The sequence below is a fragment of the Podarcis erhardii genome, assembly GCF_964252035.2.
Source record: "Podarcis erhardii genome assembly, chromosome: 1".
Taxonomy (NCBI): Eukaryota; Metazoa; Chordata; class Lepidosauria; order Squamata; family Lacertidae; genus Podarcis; species Podarcis erhardii.
The window spans coordinates 32,712,812-32,737,646 of record NC_138497.1 but is presented as its reverse complement, the minus strand read 5'-3'; the positions used below and the strand labels follow the sequence as shown (position 1 = coordinate 32,737,646).

Below are 24,835 nucleotides of genomic sequence, written 5' to 3'. Positions count from 1 at the left end.
ATCTGGTGAACCGGGTTCGCGTCTCCGCTCCTCCACATGCAGCTGCTGGGTGACCTTGGGCCAGTCACACTTCTCTGAAGTCTCTCAGCCCCACTCACCTCACAGAGTGTTTGTTGTGGGGGAGGAAGGGAAAGGAGATTGTTAGCTGCTTTGAGACTCCTTTGGGTAGTGATAAAGCGGGATATCAAATCCAAACTCCTTCTTCTTAAAATAGCCAAATTTAGTTCATAAAATGGATGTAGCAGCTTTAGTAGATGCAAGTTAACTGACATTGATCATTCCCCAACACTGCTTCCCATAAGCAGAATCCCCCTTCTATACTAGGAATAGTAAAATAAAAATCATATTCTATGCAGAGATTTAGCTTAGATATATTCTACTTGTATTTTCTTTTTCCAAACTTGATATGAAGTCAGAGGCTGAGCAAGATTTTATTTGGTGGAAAGTTCATTAGAAATTTGCCTTACTCTTCATACCTAGCTGTTGTTATTCATTCCTTTCTATCCTTGAAAGCAATTACTGCAACTCATTCAGAAGTGCTTCTAGACCTTTCCTCATACAGCTAACACACAGATCAGCAGTAACCAACATGGTGCCACATACTTCACTTAGCACAAGACTGAAGTACTGTAATGTGCTCTACCTGGGCATGCCTTTGAAAGCACCTGGAAATTCAGCTTGTGCAAAATGTTGCAGGGAGAGTGCTGAGCAGGGCTGGGCCTTGAGAACATACATTTCCAGGCTGAATTCCAAGTGCTGGTCACCACCTTTAAAGCCATAAGAGTAGTACGGAACCCTTTCAATATAATCCATCCCCCCCTGGACAACTTTTGTGGGTCACATGAGGTCATGGGGGGCGGCTCCCCTTGCATGTTTCAACGCATCTTTAATCCAAGATACATTTGGGGCAACATGAGAAAGGCCAGGATCTGGACTTAAGCCCTTTTTGTTTAGGTAGGCATTTAAATTCACTTAGCTAATTATTCTTGGTTTTGGCTGGTTCACTAACATATTTTGATCATGTCATTTGTTTGTTTGGTGAGCCAGCTTGGAAAGTTAGGATCTAGACCTTTCAATACCTTAAATTTATTCCAACCGAGTAGTATAGCATAGATAATATATGTATGTGTTTGCAGGCACACAATGAAGTCAGAACTATAGAATTCTAGAGCTGGTAGGGAGCCTGAAGACCATCTTCTGGTTCAACCCCGTTCCATACAACAATATTTTTTTAGTATCTCAAAAGCTGTGAAGGGGGAAGCTGGTTAAATGAGGGATACAACCTGACTGTAAGGTATTTCAGTCATTTAATCATGAGTTCACCCATTAAGCTATTAATTTAAAATTGCTGATGGGGGAAAAATGTTTTGATCATGCAAAGGGTTGGATTCAGAGTTTCAGACTTAAGGTAGTCATGCTTAGTCTTGATGGGACTTGTTAGGCATGGCTAACTTGTCCCAGTGAATCTGATGGGACTAAACCATGACTAATTTTGTCTGGTTGCAATTTTTGCTTTTAGTTTAGGCCTGTTTTAACACGTGTGTTATCTTAAAGGCAGTCCCTCCTATAAAAATATAAAAGAATGCCTTTCAAAGACTGGCCTCGTCATCTGCAGTTTTTAGAAGTATTTGCATTAAAAACAAATTTAAAAGTCTGTCATCTAATTAATCATTCTAATTATTCAATTAGACATTATAGCCCCAGTTCAGATAATAGCTGGGTGCCCCATTATATATGCATAGATCTTGTCAAACCCACCTCTAGATCAACGCTTGGAACAAATTTTGCATTGCTAAATCAATGTACTGCAAAACTAACCAGACATTAGAGCTTGAAATTTAATCAAGGTTTCCATTCCATCTTTACAAACTTGTAAGCTTCATCTTCCTTGAAACACACAGTAACTTAGCGACTACCAAAAAAGAAAAAAAGCAAGATATACAGCAGACACTGGCTATTGGTCATACTTGAAAATTTGTGTTTTAAACTATATGGCATTTTATACAATATAGGACAGCTTCAATAAACTACGGATATAAATAAAATATACATTTTATTTGTCATTTTACAAGGCAGGAAGCTGGTTCTGTACATGTGCTATATCTTCTGTATCATCACCTGAAATTTGCCTGTAAAGAGAGAAAGTTATTATAACATCCATCTTACCAAGGAGAAACAATTCTTCGTGTAGTTAAAAGTGGTATGGTTACATGTACTTTATTATATCCTCCAATAAGTCAAGGGTGTGGAACCTCTGGTCCACAAGACAAATTAAGCGGGGGGGGGGGTCACAATTGTGTGCTCCCAATTGTTCTTTGACAAGCGCAGCTTCCTGTCAGCACCAATGCAGCCAATTCCAAAACAGAGCTAGCTGTAAGTGCAGAGCAGCTGAGCAGTACTGTCAAGGAAATACTTCCTTCACCTGTATGGTTTGACTTCAAACCATGCAGGCAAAGCAAAATGCTCCATCTGATGTCATGGTGACATCAGGTGACTGACAGGTGGGTAACCATCTGCCAACCTGCCGAAGGTTGACCGTAGGTTTGCGGCGAAAATCAAGATTCAGCCCACTGGCTGGATCCAGTTCCCTACCCTGATTGTTAGCTAGATTTAACAAAAATCTCTCAGACTTTCTGTATTAGGAGGTAGTTTGGACATATTTTAAAAAAACAATTACCGTTTAACAGTGCAATCAGGTTTCTACTCAGATGTCCTATTCAGTTCTGTAAGCCTTACTCCCGCTTAAGTAGGTACAGAACTGAAATCCATGTTTCACCCTGGGCCTCCGGTTGAGTAGCTAGTTACAAGTTACTACCACCATTTATTTCAGACATGTTTGAAGATACAACGCCAAAATTCTATGCATGTTTCCTCAGAAGTAAATCCCACTGTGTTCAATGGGGTTTGCTCCCCTGTAAGTGGATTTAGAATTACAGTCTTACAGAGAAACCCTACAGTACTGCCACTTCCTAAAGTCTTGCTGGGCTCATGCTGGCCAGGGTGGCTTTTTGCCTTTCCTCCATTTTGCTTCTTCAAAAAAATCAACGTGAGGTAAAATAACTCCACCATAATTTGGATAATATTTCTCCCTTATTGGAAGAATGAGATGGCTTGGGATCTGATGAATCCAAGGCCTCTTCTAGCATGCCTCTCTTCAGCAACTCTTGTATTTCCAGAACTGCAGCCACACTCGGCTTGGCTTGACACACAGAGGAAAAAACCAAGCAATTTAGTGTGACTTCTGTGTGTTAGGGCTTGAAAAGGCCTATGAATCTAGAGCAAAGTCTGTATCCCGTTAGGCATGCAGGTCTCTAGCTAGAAATTCGTAAGAAATCCACCACCCAACATATTTCCCCCTACTTAAGTCCCCTATAACAGGACGCGGGTGGCGCTGTGGGTTAAACCACAGAGCCTAGGACTTGCTGATCAAAAGGTCAGCGGTTTGAATCCCTGTGACGGGGTGAGCTCCCGTTGCTCGGTCCCTGCTCCTGCCAACCTAGCCGTTCGAAAGCACATCAAAGTGCAAGTAGATAAATAGGTACCGCTCCGGCGGGAAGGTAAATGCCATTTCCATGTACTGCTCTGGTTCGCCAGAAGCGGCTTAGTCATGCTGGCCACATGACCCAGAAGCTGTACGCCGGCTCCCTCAGCCAATAAAGCGAGATGAGCGCCGCAACCCCAGAGTCGGCCACGACTGGAACCTAATGGTCAGGAGTCCCTTTACCTTTACCTTTAAGTCCCCTATACGTTTTTGCAACCTATACCCAAGGCTGGCTTTATCATTAGTCAGATGCTGGTGGGCAGGGGGCAACAGTGAGGTGTGGAAGGCAGGGTTTGTGTTTGCCCTGTGTCCTACCCTCCCTATTCAATACTAGGCTGCTGCTCACAGATCCAGCAGGGGGGAAAACAGTACCAGCTGCGTTCCTGGAATGAACTGGGAGCAATGGAAAGTACCATCATGTCCTCCACCTCAGACTGCAAAATTATCATTGGCCAAGCTTGGCTACAACAAGCTATTTTAAGTGCAACCACCTCATATTTGCTAAAATTGGTCATTTGTCTCACCAACTTTATATTAAGCGGAAGAGACAATTTGCACACATACTTTGCCAAGAAGAAGAGTACTTACATGCGGGCATTGTTGAAACCTCGGCTGTCACAATGCTCTTTATTCCCAAGTTGGATAAAGCACCTCTAATTAATCCACAAGTAAATGCCAAGTACTGTGGGGGGAAAGACCCATACATTAAGTCAAACAAAACGACATTCTGATCATTTATATAATTCTCACATTACACTGTTGAAAGCTCTTTAAACTTGTGCCGAGGAATTTAATGTTCACCCCTTTTTTCAAAGAGGAGGCCTCTTTATGCAACACAATAATCTATTCTGGAGGTTATAATAATTTAATAATAATTTATTATTTTTTATTATTTATACCCCGCCCATCTGGCTGGGTTTGCCCAGAACATGGATAGCTGAGGCCAGGCTCTTTGTCTAGGAAGGCATGCAACTGGTGCGCCAGTTGTAGCTGGTGGAAAGGGCAAAATGTCATGGAGGCATCTGAAGGCAACCCTGTATCAGGAAATATGTAATGTTTTACAATATTTTTGTGTGCTGTAAGCCACCCAGAGGGGCTGGGGAAACCCAGCCTGATGGCTGGGGTATAAATAACAAAATTAATTTGTTAATTTTGGCTCTCCCTCCAGTGAAAAAAAACAGGCTCAACCCTCCAAGGTATGAATTTCATTATTTAAGGAGAGTGTTAACCCTGTCGAGAGCAGCTTCAAGTATCCAAACAAACCCCTGTGTTGCAAAAGAGAACGTCAACAATGTTTAGGCAACACGATGACCATATACATACGTAATAGACAAACTTTATAGAATTCCTTCAAACAATAACAAGTTCAAAATGAAATCTTAATCTCAAAGTCTCTGAAAATCTTTTTGAAGTGAGGTACCAAACTTTGTACGATGAAAGATAAGCTGTGGAGCTTTGTGTATTCAGCAAATATAATGTTCAACACTGAGAAATTCTGGATATTGACTGCTGTTTCGTAGATCTTCGTCAGCGTGGTGGGAGAATATGGAATTTTTCATAAACCCATCTTATTTTGAATGAATATATGTGAATGAAAATATCAAATGCTGTGGAGCAGTGCTCATGTAATAATGTAGCTTGAAGACACTTCCATGCAGGAAATGGGGAAAGAGGGCCCAAAGTTAAAAAAAAATATCTCTTGAGGATACTTCTTTAATACTAGCATGTGCACATGTGGATCTGACAGCTAGAATGCAATCAACTGATAGAATACTTCTATAAAAGAAGTTTGCTTCCCCTCCAACGTTTATCTGTCAAACTTGCAAAAATTCCTATTAACACAGAATAAATATATGACAGTATAAAGTACAACTGTGAACATCAAGTACATGGAGAAGATAACACCGTTGCAAGACCACTCCTGCTGCTCTCCCCTGCCCCATATATGTAATGAATATACAGTCATACCTCAGGATAAATATGCTTCAGGATAAGTATTTTCGGGTTGCGCTCCGCGGCAACCCAGAAGTAACGGAGCACATTAATTCCAGGTTTTGCCGCTCGTGCATGCGCAGATGGTCAAAATGACGTCACGTGCATGTGCGGAAGCAGCAAAACATGACCTGCGCACGTGCGTCTTACATTCTATCCAGGATGCGAACAGGGCTCCGAAACGGATCCCGTTTGCATCCCGAGGTACCACTGTATTGCAACTCCAAGAAGAAATTTGGTTTTGAAGGTGCTCCTATGAACTACGTAAGATATAATTAATTATACAAGCCTTAGGAGCATGCTCCAAATACTGTTTTCCAGCAGACATCTGAGTCAGGAGACGGAACTTGTTATCCTGTAGTACATAGATGCCCTGCAAAAAATGAATAACAGTTATAATTCTATCCTGCCTTTTCCTTGGCTATTCATGCAAGAATCATTTATTAATGTTGTAACCCCGCTAGGTAATATACATGGGAAAAGCTGGTTACAGAGTACCTGCAAACACATGCAGTATACTTTGTTTTCCTACCAAATGCAGTCCGGTCAATTAAACTGCAATCATCCCAACCAGTCACTTTGAAAGAAAGGCTAGATTAATGGCAGACATCTTTCTCCCCAGGAAGTTAACTTCTGTGCAAATATGGTTACTAGCTGGATTGTTTTATTACGTATGCATGTTAATTATTCATTCATCCTTTCAAATCCTGCCTTTCAAGATAAAATCTTCCTAAAACAGTGTACAATATTAAGAACAAGAAAAACAGCAAAAACAAAACTGAAGGAACACCATAGAATAAATCTGTATTATTTAGCTACACACGCTACCCTTATGGAATTCTCTTTACAGCATAAGGTGGCTGGCATATGATCCTAACAAAATTATTCTGAAATAAGAACCTAATTAGAATCAGAAAAAAATGTGATGCATCCCTTGCTTATTTTAAACTGCAAGTGGAAAAATACTATTTGAATATTCTCACATAAGAAAACAGCCTGCAGAAAGAAAACTAGAGTGTCAATAAGGGTTGTTCACCTTTTTACTGCTTTCTACATACAAAGACCTTATTTATAATCATACAGGCCCATCTGTAGTACAATCCAAGCAAATGCTTCGTTGTGCAATTGTGCTGACAGAGCTGAGCTATACCAGATCCCAACTGTTTTAATTCCAGACAGAATCCAAATTTATATTAACGTATTTGAATGTAAATAATGTACCATTATGTCTAATTTCTTCTCCGCCCACTTGGCACTGATATGCAACAAGATTGACAACTCTACAAGTTCAGTTTCTACAATACCTGATGGTTGGTCCTGAGGTTATCAATTTGCTTTTTGAATACAGTAGTCCAAAAATCTTTGCAGATAAACTTCATTATATCCAGTTCATCTTTGAATCTGGCAGTATCTTTTGTAAACCTAAGAGAAAGAAATTAAAAGTAGTGGCATTTAATTAGTTGCATGCACGCGATGTGGTGAGGGGGCATAAGTCGTCAGCAGAATAAAAGGTGCCAGTTTCAGTCCCTGGCATCTGCAGTTTAAAGAACAGATTAAGTAAAAAATGATGGGAATGACCCTGAGGCCCCAAAAAGTCACTGCCAGTCTGAGTACACAACACTGGACTAGAAGGACAGGTTATCTGACCTGACATAAGGTAGATTTCTAGTTTCTAATTATGCCAATGATTTATTCAATTTATGAGCTAGCTTCCCACAAAAATTTCAAAGTGACTTCCAAAAATTTAAAAACCAACTCAGAAACAGAAACAGAAACAATATAGACAAAAAGGTGGTCAATCCATAAAACAAATTCCTCCTCCCCACCATGACATGAAACTACAACTACAAATAATTATTACAAATCTTGGCACAAGAAAGGTCTTGCACAAGCAGAAAAACACTTCCACTTAGTACAAGGCAGCACCACTGAATTCCCTTGATTTTCCCATCACGTTGCAGCCACTAAAGTTTGTGTGGGGCATCTTTAAAAGCAACATCCCTTAGGGAATTTCTGTGTCTTATGATATACACAGAATTTATACATGATATAAGGACATCAGGAAACCTGCTGGAATATTTGCAACTCTGAAGGAAAATAATGGGTCAAGAGAGAAGCTAAACATGCCACTCACCTTTCTATTAATCCCTGTCCTACTCGAAAACCCATATTTTCCAGTTTTGAGATGCATCGTCCATTTTCCTGTAAGGTATAATAAAGGTAATCTTGTGTGTGTACAAAGAACACCCCACAAACCGCAATAACTTATGCAAATCTATTTTTAAAATTATACTTTAAGTTTTCTTCTTCCACACTTTTGTCTTGCCTGTAATCAACTCAGCATTTTGGCTAATCTACTTTATTTACATATAAACACACACGGAGGACTGCAACATGGCTCTGTCTCTCTCTAGCATCAGACAGCAAAGAGAAAAAGAACATAGGACGATAGTCCCACTTCACGGAACACAGCAACACAAACATCCTGTTTCCTTCACTTCCCACTCTGTGGAGTCAAAACATATACCGTCATGTGAAAGACAACAACACTATGACTGCAATCATAGAGCAGGAATTCTTACAGAAACCCCTAGTCAGTCAGTCATTTATTTCCCGCCCTTCACTCTAAGGTCTCAGGGCAGGTTAAAGCATTAAAACACAATATGAAAAACAATTTAAAACAACTTACAACCATAAAAATAAACTGGGTCCTACAAACATATACTTTGAGAGACACTTTGTAATTTTATAATCTGAAATACTTGAAGTGGAATAAAAAAAGACAGTAGAGTTAGGGTTTCATCCCACTTCAAGCACTGCTGAATTCTGACTCCAGGTGTGCTTACTAAACATACTAATTTAATTGCAAGCAGTCTGTCCTAACTGAATTATGGATAATGTGTTGTCCTAATCCTGCCCATTTTAAAACGCCTATGTTGTTTTTAAATTTAAGGACACGTTACACTAAAGATGGCAGGAATTTCTGAAACATTTAAAAAAGTTATATGCAAACACAAAGCATGCTGTTGCGGGGGGGGGGGGACACCCATTGTATTAGCGCATTGGTAGGCAAACTAAGGCCCGGGGGCAGGATCCGGACCAATTGCCTTCTAAATCCAGCCCGCTGATGATCCGGGAATCAGCGTGTTTTTACATGAGTAGAATGTGTCCTTTTATTTAAAATGCATCTCTGGATTATTTGTGGGGCATAGGAATTCCTTCATTATTATTTTTTCAAAATATAGTCTGGCTCCCCCACAAGGTCTGAGGGACAGTGGACCGGCCCCCTGCTGAAAAAGTTTGCTGACCCCTGTCTTAGTGGGTCAGAGGGAATGTAACAAACATTTTTAATTTAGATCATCCCTAGTTTACTTGGTACATACTGTATGTGATGCTTATCACATTTCTCTCGGGGAGTCTGTTCATGTCCATCACTGGACTCGCCCATAACCAGCCCCGAACCTGGATACTGAACACGGGCTAATCTGTTCAGACGCCAGAAACCCTTGGCCAGGCCCTCAAACCACCTCAGCGCTTTAAGGAGGAGAGATTTCGAAACCAGAGACTCCATTATGAGGCTTTGGGTAGGAGAAGGCATTCCGGATTTAGGGAAGCTGCGTTAAAAAAATACAGAATATAAAGAAGGGACCCTCCTCGGGCCACAGCGCCGGCTGCGCCGTCCCCCGGGCTCCGCCTCTCTCCCTTCCCTCCGACGGGGAAGCGCCGAGATGCCTCCGCAGAGCCGCGAGAGCAACCCCCGCTCACCCCATCGCCCTGCTCGGCGGCGCGGTACAGCCCGGACACCATCTCGTTGTGCAGCAGCAGGAAGAGCGCCTCGTCCGCCATCTCCGCCTTGTTCATGCCGGGAAGATCCCGGGCAGAGGGGAACGAGGACCGGGCCCACCCGCTCTTCGCCGGGGCCGAGCCGAGTCCCTCCTTCAATCCAGAGGCGGAGCTGCCCAGGCAACAACCGGCAGCTGCTTCTGGGGCGGAGCTCCGGGGAGTCCCCGCCTCGGCGCTCGGTGGTTTGCGGGCGCCGATGGGAGCGATCTCGGGCATTGGGCTGCTGCTCTCCGTGTCCGTTTGGAAGCGAAGGTCCGGCGGGGCTCACGGCTACGTTGAAGATGTCATGGAGTTCTACTCAGTATTGATCCAGATTCCAACGTACAGTTAGCGGTGTAAAAACTTACAACACGTTGCAGGATTCCCCAAAAATAGACCAGAGGCAATTGTATTTCATTCAGCAGAGCTTTACTGCTACTGAAGGCAAATGAGCTTAATGGTCACAAATCCCATACGTTCAGGATGGGCACTGGCCATAAGAAAACCAGTTGCAGGAGACCTGAAAATTCCAATGCAGTAACTTAAAATTAAAATAGGTCTAAAAACACTAAGCAGAACACCACACCAGAAGGAAAAGAGAAAGGGAAACTCCTCTTCTGGCCTCTTAACAAAACACCCCTAGGATTACTGCGACTTTAGCGATGCCTAAATCAGTGGGTGTAGAGAGCATAGTGGGTCCCAGTGGGACTGCTGGGAATTAATCCCAAACGGCCTCTGCTGTACATTAACTTATCTCAAATTCAGCCTTTTCACCTTCAACCTACTTCAGCGGGTTGTTGTAAGAATTATAAATAAGTTGCTCTTGGCTTGCAATAGGGTGTTCCAAGGGTCTTGGATAAATGTGAAGTAAATAAATTGTATATATATCCTGTTTGTTTGATTTATATCTTGCCTTCTCCTCAAAGCAGCTCATCCCATAAGATTGATCTACTTTTCATTTCTCAACCTCACCATTACCCTAGGAGGTTGCTTGCACTGAAAACAATAGAAAATAATGGCAACATAGAATTGCTTGCAAGATCAAATTCTAAGTGTAATTGTAAATAGTAGCTTCTTTTATCATACTGTTCCCAGGTTGTTGTTTTTTATAAAAGACTTTTATCCAAAACTGCAATTGCTTTTCTTATGATAGTTTAATTTGCTTTATTTTAAAATGATGCAATGCTGTAAGTGGTTGGGAAAGTGGAGTAAAAAAATGTTGAGGCTATTGTCCATGCATAATGCCACAGTTGGTGGAAATCTGCACAATACATCCCAGGCATGCGCCCCAGGGAGGTCACTTAGGTGCTGCTAACACAGCGGTTTGACTTCACCCCAGATGCACACTTCATTGTCTCTCAAGCCAGAAAGATGTCAGCAATAATATGTTATGGACTTTGTGGAAATAGATGTTACTGTTCCTGAATTATTGCCCCCCCCCCCCTTATTGTGTGTGTCTTTATTGCTGTAGCATCAGGATCTTAGACTTTCCACAGTGGTGCAGCCTTGAACTGTAGTGACATGACTGCAGGTCAGTTTGTCCTGATGCCAGGACAACCATGGGTAGGCAAACTAAAGCCCGGGGGCCGGATCCGGCCCAATCGCCTTCTAAATCCAGCCCGCGGACGGTCCGGGAATCATTGTGTTTTTACATGAGTAGAATGTGTCCTTTTATTTAAAATGCATATCTGGGTTATTTGTGGGGCCTGCCTGGTGTTTTTGCATGAGTGGAATGTGTGCTTTTATTTAAAATGCATCTCTGGGTTAGTTGTGGGGCATAGGAATTCGTTCCCCCCAAAATATAGTCCGGCCCCCCAAATGGTCTGAGGGACAGTGGACTGGCCCCCTGATGAAAAAGTTTGCTGACCCCTGGTCATTACTATAAAAATAAAGATGAAGAACACTATTCTGTGATATGATCTGGAATTGTTGTGATATGATTCTCTATGTGTCTGTGATGTTCAGAATTTTAGACAGATTTTCACAGTAAGAGACCTCCCTTTAAGAGGGCTTATCCATACTGTTGTTTAACATGGATAGTAAGCATCCTGTACCTCCCTTAATTCTGTTGTGCATATGACATTATCCTCCAAATCACTGCCTTCCCACACTTTCCCCTCAGTCCCAGGGATACTCCAAAAAGGAAAGGGTATGAGAAAGTCTGAACTGAGGGAGTGGAAAGTGTGGGAAGGCACCAATTTAGATACTGTCATATGCACAATGGCAAATTAAGGAAGGTACAGGAATCTTCTATCCATATTAAACAACAGTATGGATGAGCACTGAATCCTAGGACATAAGAGCTTATACAGTGATACCTCAGGTTAAATTTACTTCAAATTGAGCACGCTCGAGTTGCACTCCGCGGCAACCCGGAAGTAACGGAGCACGTTACTTCTGGGTTTTGCCGCTTGCGCATGCGCAGACGCTCAAAATGACGTCATGCGCAGAAGCGGCGAAAAGCGACGCGCGTGTGCACAGAAGTGCCATCGCTAGATACGTTTACTTCTAGATGAGAACGGGGCTCCGGAATGGATCCTGTTCGTATCTAGAGGTACAACTGTATAGCTAATTACAGTATACAGTGGTACCTTGGGTTACGTACGCTTCAGGTTACATACATTTCAGGTTACAGACTCCGTTAAGCCAGAAATATTGTTTCAGGTTAAGAACTTTGCTTCAGGATAAGAACAGAAATCGGGCTCCGGCGGCACAGCAGCAGCAAGAGGCCCCATTAGCTAAAGTGGTGCTTCAGGTTAAGAACAGTTTCAGATTAAGTACGGACCTCTGAAACGAATTAAGTACTTAACCCGAGATACAGTTGCTTGGAAGTTTACCCATGGACCAATGAATAATGTAATGTTTGGTCAAAGAGCTGCATCGGAATAATGGACTCTGTGCAGTTTCTTCATTCACTCAGCTCTTGTCTGGTCATAGGTCTTGGAGGCCCACAACTTCAGTCTGTGAGCGTGAGGAACTCTTCAAAGTGGCCCCTGGAGACCTGGGCATTGTGATAGGAATTTTATGGTCTTTGTGGACTCTAGGAGTTTTGCTAGTTTTGCCAGTAGCCTTGTTGATCACAAGATCAGCCAATTCAGGGCCCTTGGCAGTTTGACTCCCTAGAATCCTTCTGCCCTTGTTGAGCTGGGCCTTCCTGTCATTTAATGGAAAGCTTTGTGTGATGAAAAAGCAGGGAAGGCAGAAATTCAAAATGAATTTGACCAAACACCTTAGAGACCCATTGAAGGTCTAATATTTGGCTGTGATAGCAGCAAACATTAATGCTGCTGCTTCCTCACCTTGGTGACCTTTTAGCTCTCTGTGCCCCAATAAATAAATAAGATGGCTTGCCTTAAAGTGCAGGGAAGGCAATTACAGCAATGATAGTGGGAGCGTTTGCTAATAGTTACAGCCCATCTCACATATTTTGGTTATGCTGTTATTTCAACTTGTCACTTGCGCATCTGAGTCTGTGGTTTTTTTTTTACTCAAAAGTTAGTTCCATTAACTTCAATGGGGCTTGCTTCCAAGTACGTAATAGTGAACAGGACTTAAAAGCAAATTTCAGAATCAGAAAAGCCACGCGTCCGTGGAAATTGAGTTTAGTCCCGCCCCCTGCACTTCAAGGCGCCTCATGACCCGAGGAGCGCGCGAAAATTAGTAGGGATGGTCATACGGCGGATAGGGAAGCATCAGCCGACCCGCCTCCCATCACTGATTGGTTACTCGATGCCACCCTGCTCTGGCATTCCGCGATTGGCAGGAGAAACAGAGCAAAGCGAACGTCGAGTGGTTCTCCCGACGTCGCTCTAAGCACTACGGATTCCCGATTGGCTAAGAAGGAAGCTGATGACAGGAGCACCCAAATGCCACTCAACCTGTCAGGGCGGCGATTCGCTAGGGACGAGGCGCGGCTGTTGGCGAGGAACGTTGTCGATCCAACTCTCGCCCGCCGATTGGCGGGTTTGCTCGGAGGAGCCGCGCTGCGTGGGGGCTGGGCCGCGGCGCCCCGCCCCTTTCCCGCCGAGCCGCGCTCTCGGCCGGCCCCTGACTGGCTAGGCCGCGCCTGTGGGTGGCTGGGATGGCGGTGGCGGTGCGGGCTCTGCAGGAGCAGCTCGAGAAGGCCAAGGAGAGCCTCAAGCACGTCGACGAGAACATCCGCAAGCTCACGGGGCGGGACCCCAACGATGTGCGGTGAGGCGGGAGGAAGAGCGGGGCGGCCGGCGGGGGGGGGGGCGTTCGGCTCAGAGGGGGCCGCCGCGCTCGTCCCCTGAGAGGCTTCTCTGCGCTTGCCCCCTCGTGCCCGCGCCCTTTCCCTTCCCTCTCCTGGGACTTCAGGGGCCCGAGCGGTGCAGCCGTGAGCCCCGTCCCTCTTCAAATCGGGGGTAAACGGGTGCGGGCGCGCAGAGGGAGGCCTACGAGCAGAATCCGTTAGTGGCGTCCACGTGAGTTGCCGGGCGCGGCTGCGCCCTGCGAACGCGGCTTCCCCGCATGGCTTCAATGGGGCTCGCTAGTTCCCAGTAAGGGCGCTTAGGGGCGCAGCCTGCACCGGCCTAAGTTAACCCGGGTTAAGAGTGCGCTCATGCCCCAGCCTAAATCTGTAAAAGTTTCCGTGTCACGAAAGGTAGGCAATACCCACTGCCGTCTCCCTGCATTTTCTGCTACTTCCTTCCACGTGGGAAGTCAAGGTATTTTAATAAACTAGGCCATCAGGATCCTGCACATGTTAGAAGCAGTCACTTCCCGTCCCCAATCACTAAAGCTGACTAATAAAGTGGGGGTGGGGTGGGGGCTACATTTACACCAGGTCTCCAGTGGTGTTCCTTTGAGGGATGTTTTCTGCACCTCTTTGCACCTTCCTGATGATTATTCACTTGACTTTTCCCCCCAGGCCCGCTCAAGGGAGATTATTGACCATCACAGGCCCTGGTGGAGGTAGGGGGCGTGGAAGTATATTACTCAGGTGAGTATCTGTGGATGATTAATGGAAACCAATTCTGTACCTTTCTGAGGGCAGCTTCTATGCTGCACGGAATGTTATGCTTGTATTTGAAGGCTAGAAATGAAAAGAAGGTTAAATGTTGTTTTAATATGTTGATTGAAGGTAGCTAGAGTCTGAACTCAACTGCCACACTTGTACATTGAGGGGGAAGAGAGGGGTTCTGCTCATGGTCCAAAGCATATTCACAGGCAGACAAGCAAATAGCTGTTGGGGTACTTGACCATTGCTTGTGCTGTCATTGCTGCCCTAAGGTTGCATGCAACTTCTCTTCTAACCTTAAAAAAAACTGCAGTAATTTCAAGTTGGACTTACCAGTTGCTGTAATGCTAGTTTATGGCAGTGCTGAGGAGCCCACAAAATTGCTGTCTTCAAAGATTTCAGTAGAAGGCATGTATAACTTGCCGCTTGGCTCATATACCATTGTTATTACCGAAGGGTAGGCAGCCAGTTACAGATCCTCTGCTGTTGTAGCCTAACACTGGCATGGTATGGTACAGTGGTACCGCGGGTTAAGAACTTAATTCATTTTGGAGGTCCATTCTTAACCTGAAACTGTTCTTAACCTGAGGTACCACTTTAGCTAATGCAGCCTCCTGCTGCCACCGCTGCACAATTTCTGTTCTCATCCTGAAGTAAAGTTCTCAACCCAAGATACTATTTCTGGGTTAGTGGAGTCTGTAAACTGAAGCGTCTGTAACCTGAGGTACCACTGTACTTGAAGGCTATTGCAACAGAGCTCTGCCTGGTTTTTATTGGATGGTGTTTTATGCTCTGCTTGCATAGCAGTCTTTGCAGTCCTACAGATATTTGGCCTACTTGGTATTTAGTTTTGGTACTGGAAAGTTTAAAATTGCTAGATATATTCACATTTTTAGAGTTTCTTTAAAATGCTCTTAAAAGGAAGGAATAAGCTTTTGAATTTGTGGTATTGTGTAACTCAGGGATTAGTTACTTTTGTGGATGGTTTATTTTTTAAAACAGTCACATCCTCCACCCTTGAAGGGGCTTTTCTGAATTGGAAGGGATACTTAGTTTGTTCTGTGTATGAGAGTTGGATATATATATATATACATGGGTAGAGAGAGGGAGATATTTATGTGAGGTGGGGGAATAGAGGGTAGGTATGTGTTTGAGAGGGAGAGATGTACTTGCAGCAGTGTATATGCGAAGTACAGTATATGCGTGTGTGAGAGAGCTGCATGAGTGTGCTGAGAGGCTTTCTCTTGCATCTCACCCAAATATAGTCATACCTTGGAAGTCAAACAGAATCCATTCTGGAAGTCCGTTTGACTTCCAAAACATTTGGAAACCAAAGTGCGGCTTCTGATTGGCTGCAGGAGGCTCCTGCACCAATCAGAAGCTGCACTGGATGTTCGGGTTCCGATAATCATTCGAAAACTGAAACACTCATTTCCGGGTTTTAATCGTTCGGGAACTGATTTGTTCGGGAGCCAAGGCATTTGAGATCCAAGGTACGACTGTAGTGAACGTTCCCTGACAATGGAAACAGAGAAAAGCACTCTAGCAATCTTGAGGCATAAGCAAGCTGGTTTAGGGAGATGTTCTCCTTCAATTATTTAGGCCCCAAACCATTTAGCGGCTTAAAGGAGTACTAGCATTTGGAATTGGGCTTGGCAGCAAATAGGCTGCCATGGTAGTTCTTTCAGAATTTATGTGATATGATTCCATCAGGATAAAGCAACAGCCTTGTTAGTGGGTAGCCGGGGGCCCATGTGTCTGGGTCTTTGATGCAGGATACTGGACATCTTTCCTTTTTAAACTTAACTTTTTTTACAGGGCAACTGGTAACACTTCAAAGTACAGCACTGGTGAGACCCTAGACACCTCCCATTCAAATTTGCCAACGAGCACTTGTCTGTTTTTAAATACGTACATAAATATGTACATAAACAGCAGCTCTAGACTGTGGATGGGGTGGAGGGCCCAATCCACATATAGTATACTGGCCCAGGAAATCCCTGTTGCCACCCTATAGCTCTAAGTTCTCCCTGACAGCCAGTTTGTTTCTCCCCTTCAAATGACAGCTGAAAATTGGCGCCTATACATAAAAATAAGCATATGTGAATATTTCTTGTGGGCCTCTGCCCTGAGTCTTTTCAGTACCCAACAATGCTCCTCTGCTGAACTGTATTCTGCACTAATGAAAGTTTTCAAGGGCAGCTTCTTGTACAACACATTACAGTATTCCATTTGAGAGATAAGCAGAATGTGCATCATGGTGGCAAGACTGTCTGTTCAGGAATGTTCCTACCTGGTGATAAGGTCAAACCTGGGAAGGGCAGTTTGTGAAACTTGGGCTACCATGGCTTCTAGTGACAACTCTGGATGTAAGTGTGTCCCCAAACTGCAAACCTGCTTCTTCATGGAAGGTGCGCCCCCATCTGAAACAAGCCAAGTACCTAATTTATCAACATAAGAACCACTTTCTCACAATTCTTTATTGTCAGCTTTCAATCTGTTAGCCCATTACGGAGCCCAAGGACTGGTTCAGCACCTGAGCAGCCTCACCTAACTCAGATAAAAAAAAAAAAGAAATAGAGCTGATTTTCTTTGTTAGACTGATTACATCTTACTTTCACCCTCTGATCTCACCTAGTGGCTTCATATAAATGTTAGAGAGCATGGTGTGACTTCTGTAAAACTTGCTGCACACAAGGCAAGACATTGAACTTTAGTTTTATGGGGTCTTGGCATTATAAACTTGCTTGGAGCATACTGATCTGATACACTGATGTGCTCTTTTGTTTCAGGCGTGGATTCTCGGATAGCGGAGGAGGACCCCCAGCCAAACAGAGGGATCTAGAAGGGGCGACCAATAGGTGAGCAGAGAATGAAATGGGGCTGAATTCAAGAACAGGATTGAATGAAGATAGAGACAAGAACAGCATGCCTTCTTAGCTGACTCAGTATATTTCTGTAGTGCATTTCTGCATGGTTTTTATATAGCACTCAAGGCTGTGTATAATTTAAAATGATTGCTTGCAATTTCAGACATACAAAAGGAACCGGGAGGGAAGAAAGGAAAAACCATTCATGTATCAGTTCTTCTTTAATTAACTTGCATAATAATTCCTCTTGGGATTCTACATTAGCAAATAATTTATACTGGTGTATCCTGATTCTGTGTGATTTTTTAAATAGGATTTCAGTAGAACACCTTTTTTGTCTTGAGTACCCGTAAATTGTGTAGGAGTTGCTACTCTACAATATGTTCTGTAGAAAGAAAAGTAAGCGGACTTTAAAAGTGAGGTCTCCATCTTTAAAAAGATGCTGTAATAAACTAACATATTTAGCAAGCAGCTAATCTACATTCACCAGAGAGTTCATTGGATCCCAGCAACAACACGGACAGAGAGGTTGGATCAAAGCAGTCTGTGAAGCACAGTATCTTGATTTTAGTGTAGTTATTTTGCTTTTATTAACATCATTTTCTAAGCCTATTGAAACATTTTCCTTGGTTCTAGTATAAAGTGGATGCCTTTGATACTCTCTTAAATTTAGGCTAGCTGGGGAACGTCGGACAAGGAGAGAATCACGCCATGAAAGCGACGCAGAGGATGATGATGTTAAAAAAGTAAGGGATACCTAGAAGTTGGTGGGTAGAGAGGGGAAAGAAGTGTAGAAAAGCTTCCATTAACCTGGATTTGACCTATCCTTGCAGCCAGCGTTGCAGTCTTCTGTTGTTGCTACCTCCAAAGAACGAACACGCCGAGACCTTATTCAAGATCAAAACATGGATGAAAAGGGAAAACAAAGGTATCTTACAATGCTGTTGACTATAACCATAACGTTTTCAAACTCCAAGTGCATAATACAAATTATGAAAGAAGTGTTCTTTCTTGCACAGAAAACTTTGTCTAATATTTTATGCTGTCTTAGCCTGCTTCTTAAGAAGTGTGTGTACAGGTTCTGACTGCACCAGACAACTCAACCCAGCTTCCATGTTTATTTACGTAGAGATTTAGCATGTTGTTTTTTTCTAAAATGTTCCCTTCTTGGGTTTTTTTGGTTTTTTTTTTTAGTTTGATATGAACCAGTCTAATTCAGAAGTAAGTCCCATTGATGTTGGTGGAATTTTAGCCTTGGTCTTTAAAGAATACTGCAAATTAGCAGCTATTGTACTTTTTCATGCTTTTCTGTGCAAAATCTTGGGAAATTGGCATATTTCATTAAAATATGTTTATGAAGATCTTAGCTATCTAAAGGTCTCACTTTTAGACAGTGCATTGTGTTGAGCTGGTTGTATATCAACTTCAGGTAGGTAGTTTGTGGGAAAGTATCCAAATAATTTTTTGGGGAAATTATTTCTTAATTCAAGCACCATCTCATATGTATTAGTTGGGGTGGGGCTGGAATTTATTTTCAGGCTGTGACCATTGTGCTCTGGGTTCTGACAGTAAGAGATGTTCTACAGTGGAGTGGACTCCCTCGAAAGGTTGTAGACTCTCCATCCTTGGAAGTTCTGGCAATCTGTCAGGGTTGTTTTAGTTGATTTTCCTGCTTTGCAAGGGATTGGACTAGATGACCCTTGGGGAGGAGTCCCTCCCAAGTTAACAATTCTATGATTCTCCGTAAGGGCCAAATTTCTTGGTCATACAGCTAGCTCTCAACAAAAAAGTAAGTCAAAAGAAGATGACTATATTTTCAGTGCTATGTTGTTTACAAAATGGCAAATCATTTCTTGAGGTTCCTTATGAAAACTCACAACAATGGTATTCCTTTTATTAATAATCAGTGTATTTAATGTATTTTATTGTTGTCTTCAATCTTAGATAAAACTTTTGGATGTCTTTGGGTCATAAATTAAGAACTTCATTTAATTTAATATGTTTGGAAATTATATGCTGTTGCTGATAAAGCTATCCACTGGAATTATCTTGTTATCTTATCATGTTGGTTGTTGAAATTTGCAACATCCAGTGGTTATGTTTCTTTCTAAATAGTTTTTCACCCTGTATTATTGTAGCCTTTTTATAATTCATGTGCCATTAACTAACAACCTTGGAAGATTTGGAAAACTGTTTCAATAGGTATGCATAATGAACACGTATGAAAGTCAATCATATAATATCTTTTTACTCCTTTTCTGTTCTAGGAATCGGCGCATATTTGGCCTGTTGATGGGTACTCTTCAGAAGTTTAAACAAGAATCAACAGTCGCTACTGAGAGGGTATTAACTCAATACCTTGTAATGTTCATTAGAGGAGAGAGACTACTATTTCTGTTGAATGAGAGAATTGTATACTGTCTTGTGTGAAGAAACTTACTGCTAGTAACCCAGTAGCTCAGATTTTTCATTGTGGAAACATGAGGACTTTAAAGTCATTTTTCAAGTGTAAAGGGAAACAGTGAGCATTCCTAAAACTTTACTTAAGCCTATTATGTTCAATAGAACATGGATCCTACTACAAATACAGTTCTGTATGGCGACCCTAAACTGGGTTCTGGCAACCAGCTGGGAAAACCACTAGTAACTGCCAGCAGCCTAGAGAGGTCCATACTTAGGTTTCGTATGCCCTGCCTTTAGTTGGCTATATAGTTGAACTTTTATTATTATTTACTTGTCTCTGGTTCCATAACAATTTGAAAACAGATTAGAAAGAGAGAGGGGGGCACAGAGCTCCTATTGGTTACCAGGCTTAAGGTCATAAGTTGGAGAGATGTAGTTGCATTGCCTGGCACTGCTTCACTGTAAATGTGGATTGCTTGATACACAAGGAGTGCTCCATACTTTAGGGGAGTAGAAATGAAAAACCAACCACTATAAGCAGTGACTTGACTACTAAGTTCAGCCAAAAGTTTTGGGCCATCTTGCAATAATTAGATAAAGACTTCAGTATTGATCGGATTCCAGAACAGGGGTCGACCAGCTATTAAGTGGTATATAAACTAATAATAAAATTTCTGAGCTCCCCTTAAGCAAATATGAAACTGTTTCTCCACTTCAGCAAAAAAGACGGCAAGAAATTGAACAGAAACTTGAAGTGCAGGCAGAGGAAGAGAGAAAGCAGGTTGAAAATGAGAGGCGAGAGCTCTTTGAGGAAAGACGTGCTAAACAAACAGAGCTGCGGCTATTGGAACAGAAAGTTGAACTTGCTCAGCTGGTGAGTCAAAATTCAAGCAGCTGCTATGTGGTGTTTGTGTTGTGGACGATACTAAAAAAATAAAAATCTTTCTTTTACCAGCAAGAAGAATGGAATGATCATAATGCCAAAATAATTAAATATATAAGAACAAAGACAAAGCCTCATCTGTTCTACATACCTGGCAGAATGTGTCCTGCTACCCAGAAGCTGTTTGATGATTCCCAAAAAAAATTAAATGGTATGTTACTGGTGGTAGGGTAGATACATTTTCTTTGATATAAGCTCTTCTGGCATTTCAATAGAAAAAGTTAAAGTGATATTGATAAGGCAGTAAAGCAAACTTGCATCTTAGTCAAAGGGTCAGTTCTGGGAGTCTGCACGTTTACACAAAAACACATAAAGCCAGAACTGGCCCACCCACAAGGTGGAGGATTGCCTACCCAGCTTTGGAAAGTTGGTGCAAAGGCACTGGCAGGGTGCTAGAGTCCTGTTCTGGGGTTTGGTCAAATCCTCAGAACAGCACATAGTTGCAAGCAGGGTTTTTCCATCTTGCAAGATGATGTGCTTGCACAAACAGAACATTTGTAATGGTGTGACATTGGAATTCCAGCCCAAGTGATTGACAGATACAATTTGTCTCTAGGGGGTTGGGGAGATAAGAATCTTGCCCACCTGTTGGATCCAGTTATAAATTATTTCTTAATGTGAAACTTTACTGCTCTTAACTGCCAGTAGCCTGTAATTAAAAAATACTTGGCAAATGCCCCAGTTCACAAGTGCACATTCTGACCTCTTAACATGGATGATCGCTTGTCTGTATGAAACTTTTCTTGTGTGAAGTGGTTCAAGTGATCTATCAGTAAGATGGAACCATGCTAAGTACCCACAATAAGCTTAGTGTGTCTTCTTTCATTCTGCAGCACTGTTTGAAAATAGGCGCATTGAGTTTGCTGAGCAAATTAACAAAATGGAAGCCAGGCCCAGGCGACAATCTCTGAAGGAAAAAGAACACCAGGAGGTGCAGAAGGAAGAAAAGAAGGAAGACCAGAACAAGGAGCAAGAAGAGGGTAAGGCGGTTCAGCAGGTGGAAGAGATGGAGACAGGTAATCGGAGCAATGATGTAGAAATGGAAGAGGTAGGGGAAGAAAAGGAGGTAGGTGCTAATCACAGTGATGGAGAGATAGAACAGGAGGAGGAGGAGCAGAAAGAGGAAATGGAGGTTAAGGTAGATGAGGGACCAGAGATTAAGGAGAATGATAGGCAGCAGGATAATCAGGAGGAGGATGTTGTCTTAGGGAAAGAGGAAGCTGAAAATACGCTGCCAGTAGATGGCGAGCAGGATGTGATGGAAACCAATGAGGCAGATCATGCAGAGCCACTAGAAAATGAGAATAGCAAAGAAGCGGAACCAGAAATGGAGAGTAATGCTCAACCAGAGCAGGAGGGGCCTGTTGCTCCCTTGGAGAAAGAGGAAGGCAACAAGCCAGAAGTGGAAGCTGAACCAGAGGAGGCAGAAGAGAAGGAGCCGGAATCCATTGCAGTGACCGAGGCTGAGGCCCAGCCTCGACCAGAGGCTGTGCTTCAGCCACAGCCTTCACCACAGTTGGAATCCACTCAAGATCAAGAGCCTCAGGTAGACAAAGAAGAAAGGGTAGTGCCTGAGAATCTGCCTGAAACTCAGGCAGACCAAATCCAGGCAGTAAGCGTAGAAGTCAAGAACAAGGTTAGGAGCAGGAGCAGAGGCAGAGCAAGGAACAAAGGCAGCAAGAGTCGAAGTCGCAGTACTAGCAGCAGCACCAGTAGTACTAGTTCTACAAGCAGTAGTAGCGGCAGCAGTTCTAGCAGCGGCACCAGCAGTAGCCGGAGTAGTTCCTCCAGCAGCAGCAGCACTAGCGGAAGTAGCAGTCGAGAGAGTAGCAGTAGTTCCAGCAGCAGCGAGAGCAGAAGTCGAAGCAGAGGGCGTGGGCACAATAGGGATAGGAAGCGTAGGAGGAGTCTGGATCGAAAGCGAAGGGATAATGCAGGAGTAGACAGGAGTCACAAGTCTTCGAAAGGTAGCAGCAGAGATGCGAAAGGATCAAAGGATAAAAGTTCAAGGCCGGACAGAAAGAGGTCTATATCAGAAAGTAGTCGGTCAGGCAAAAGAACTTCGCGGAGTGAAAGAGACCGTAAATCAGACAGGAAAGACAAAAGGCGTTGACAGAAGAGACCAGGCTCCCTAGCCTAATCTTTGCAGCAGAAGATTACTTGATGAGTGAAAGGATTCCATGTGGGGAAGAGAAGGCTGCCTTAATTGCATGCTGTATAAAATCTTTTGGAGAAATGCAGACACTTTACCAGGCAATTCTCGTGCTTTTTACATGATTTTGTAAAAGGTTACTTATCAAATTATGTGACGATGCAAAAGTGTACAAATAAAAGGATTGACAACCCCTTCATCTTTTTAAATCTCCTCTACTTAAAAGAGTTTCTGTATATTTTAATAGGTACATAGTTACATTTGTGTGAATCATTTCTGTATCAGATCTTTTTTTTTGTAGAAATAAATGTGTATTTTACAGAGGTGTGAGAGCCTGTTGCCGCTTCATCTCACATAGATATCTTTCTCCCTTTGCCATACTTCATACAGAGTGTTTGAATATTCTGCCTATTAACACTTCCCCTCTTAATTGCTAAAAGTGAATTCTCAAGTTCTGTGAAGGAGCACACAGCTGTGCATAATCCAGGTTTTCTTTTCTGTGCTTTCATTATACAAATTGATGCCAGCTTTTACTAACGTTCCTTGGTGAACTAACTGCCCATATACAGAAGCCAAGTGAGTGTATCAAGCCAATTCTAATTACTTGGCCATCTAAAATCTGTTTAGAGACTTCATGTAGTTATTTCAACAAGCCTTGCCTCTCCTCTAGTTTTAGAGTAATGCTTAGATTTTTTTTTTTAAAAAAAAAAACTTGCATCTCATTTATTTCTGTGCTTTGCAGTATGTTGCAGGAGGCCTATGGGTAACTTCAAAACTAGATTATTATTGGCCACAAGCTAAACTTTCAAATGCCAATAAAAATGCAGTATACCATTAAATTAATTGGGGGTTAAGATGTTGTATTTATGAATACCTGTTGATTGAGGAAAGTGGATTCAAAACTTGGAATTTCTGTAACATCTAAAGCAAGTCGATGGCAATATAGTTGGTGTAAAAAGGTGACATACTGTTTTTAAACTTCCTACAAGTGTATTCATTGGCTTGTTCTGTAAAAGTCTAAATAAAGGTAGCTTTATATACTATTTTCTGTATTCTGCTTTTACTTTTTGTTTAATGAAAAGGTTTTTTATACTTATCGTTCACCTACCAAAACTAAATGGTCTGACACAAATTAGAATCCCCATTCCCAGCTATAAACATACATTGGAAAGACCAGAAATCTCAACTTGTACTTAGGTACCCCTTAAAAACATGTAAAGTAGTCTCTCACACCTAACAATGGATTTGTGTATGGAATGTAATCCTGAACTGGGCTGGCGAAGGATTTGTGTGAAGTGCCCTTTTGAGTTTGTTTCCACCAGCCACTCAGCTAAAATTCCTTTTTAAAAGTCCTGGCTGCAGATGTCTCTGTGGATGGGCTGGTGGAATCCAAGAGTGCCTGAGTCATTTTGTTCTACGTCTTAATTTGCAACGGCGAAAGGGTAGATAGGAAAAGACACTATTGGCCTCAATAGGCATGCACCCAGCTGGTCTAAACCATTGAGCTTCTTGGGCTTGCCGATCAGAAGTTTGGCAGTTCAAATGCCTGCGACGGGGTGAGCTCCCGTTGCTTGGTCCCTGCTCCTGCCAACCTAGCAGTTCAAAAGCACGCCAGTGCAAGTAGATAAATAGGTACCGCTCCGACGGGAAGGTAAACGGCATTTCCGTGCGCTCTGGTTTCTGTCACGGTGTTTGGTTGCGCCAGAAGCGGTTTAGTCATGCTGGCCACATGACCTGGAAAGCTGTCTGTGGACAAACACCAGCTCCCTCGGCCAGAAAGCGAGATGAGCGCCGCAACCCCATAGTCACCTTTGACTGGACTTAACCATCCAGGGGTCCTTTACCTTACCTTTACCTACCAGTATTAAGTTGGCAAACTGCTTAGTGTTCTTAAAATGGGCCACTATGGTAGGTTAGTGTTAGCCTGGGATAAATAAAATTTAAATTATAAAGTTGGCAGTTAAATTACACGTTATAAAATTACATATTAAAATGCATGTCAGCTTTACATACCTGGTTAGGGTTTGCCCACGCAAAGCTTTTAGCAAGTGTCAAAAATGGTAAAAGTGAAGGTACCTGCCTGATGTCAATAGGCAAGAAGCTCCAGAGTGTTAGCGCCGCAGTGCTAGAA

General features: G+C 42.8%; 2 protein-coding genes and 1 long non-coding RNA gene across 3 annotated transcripts; 1 reads left to right on the top strand and 2 right to left on the bottom strand.

Annotated features, from left to right (window-relative positions):
• Positions 1-1,824: 1,824 nt before the first annotated feature.
• Positions 1,825-9,652, bottom strand: TRAPPC6B (trafficking protein particle complex subunit 6B). Its single transcript, XM_081866301.1, has 6 exons — positions 9,299-9,652; positions 7,668-7,735; positions 6,838-6,955; positions 5,823-5,906; positions 4,130-4,223; positions 1,825-2,129 (listed from the first exon to the last, which is right to left on the bottom strand). The coding sequence occupies exons 1-6, from the start codon at positions 9,590-9,592 to the stop codon at positions 2,098-2,100; spliced, it is 690 nt and encodes a 229-aa protein (XP_081722427.1). The 5' UTR covers positions 9,593-9,652; the 3' UTR covers positions 1,825-2,097.
• Positions 9,653-12,249: 2,597 nt separating this feature from the next.
• Positions 12,250-13,225, bottom strand: LOC309351868. Its single transcript, XR_014160975.1, has 2 exons — positions 13,032-13,225; positions 12,250-12,509 (listed from the first exon to the last, which is right to left on the bottom strand). It is a non-coding gene; the product is annotated as an uncharacterized lncRNA (long non-coding RNA).
• A 141-nt stretch (positions 13,226-13,366) lies between these two features.
• Positions 13,367-23,747, top strand: PNN (pinin, desmosome associated protein). Its single transcript, XM_081879988.1, has 9 exons — positions 13,367-13,549; positions 14,247-14,318; positions 17,129-17,197; positions 17,880-17,952; positions 18,040-18,134; positions 19,474-19,549; positions 20,328-20,483; positions 20,565-20,703; positions 21,386-23,747. Exons 1-9 carry the CDS (start codon positions 13,437-13,439, stop codon positions 22,663-22,665), a joined length of 2,073 nt encoding a protein of 690 aa, XP_081736114.1. The 5' UTR covers positions 13,367-13,436; the 3' UTR covers positions 22,666-23,747.
• The last annotated feature ends 1,088 nt before the right edge of the window (positions 23,748-24,835 follow it).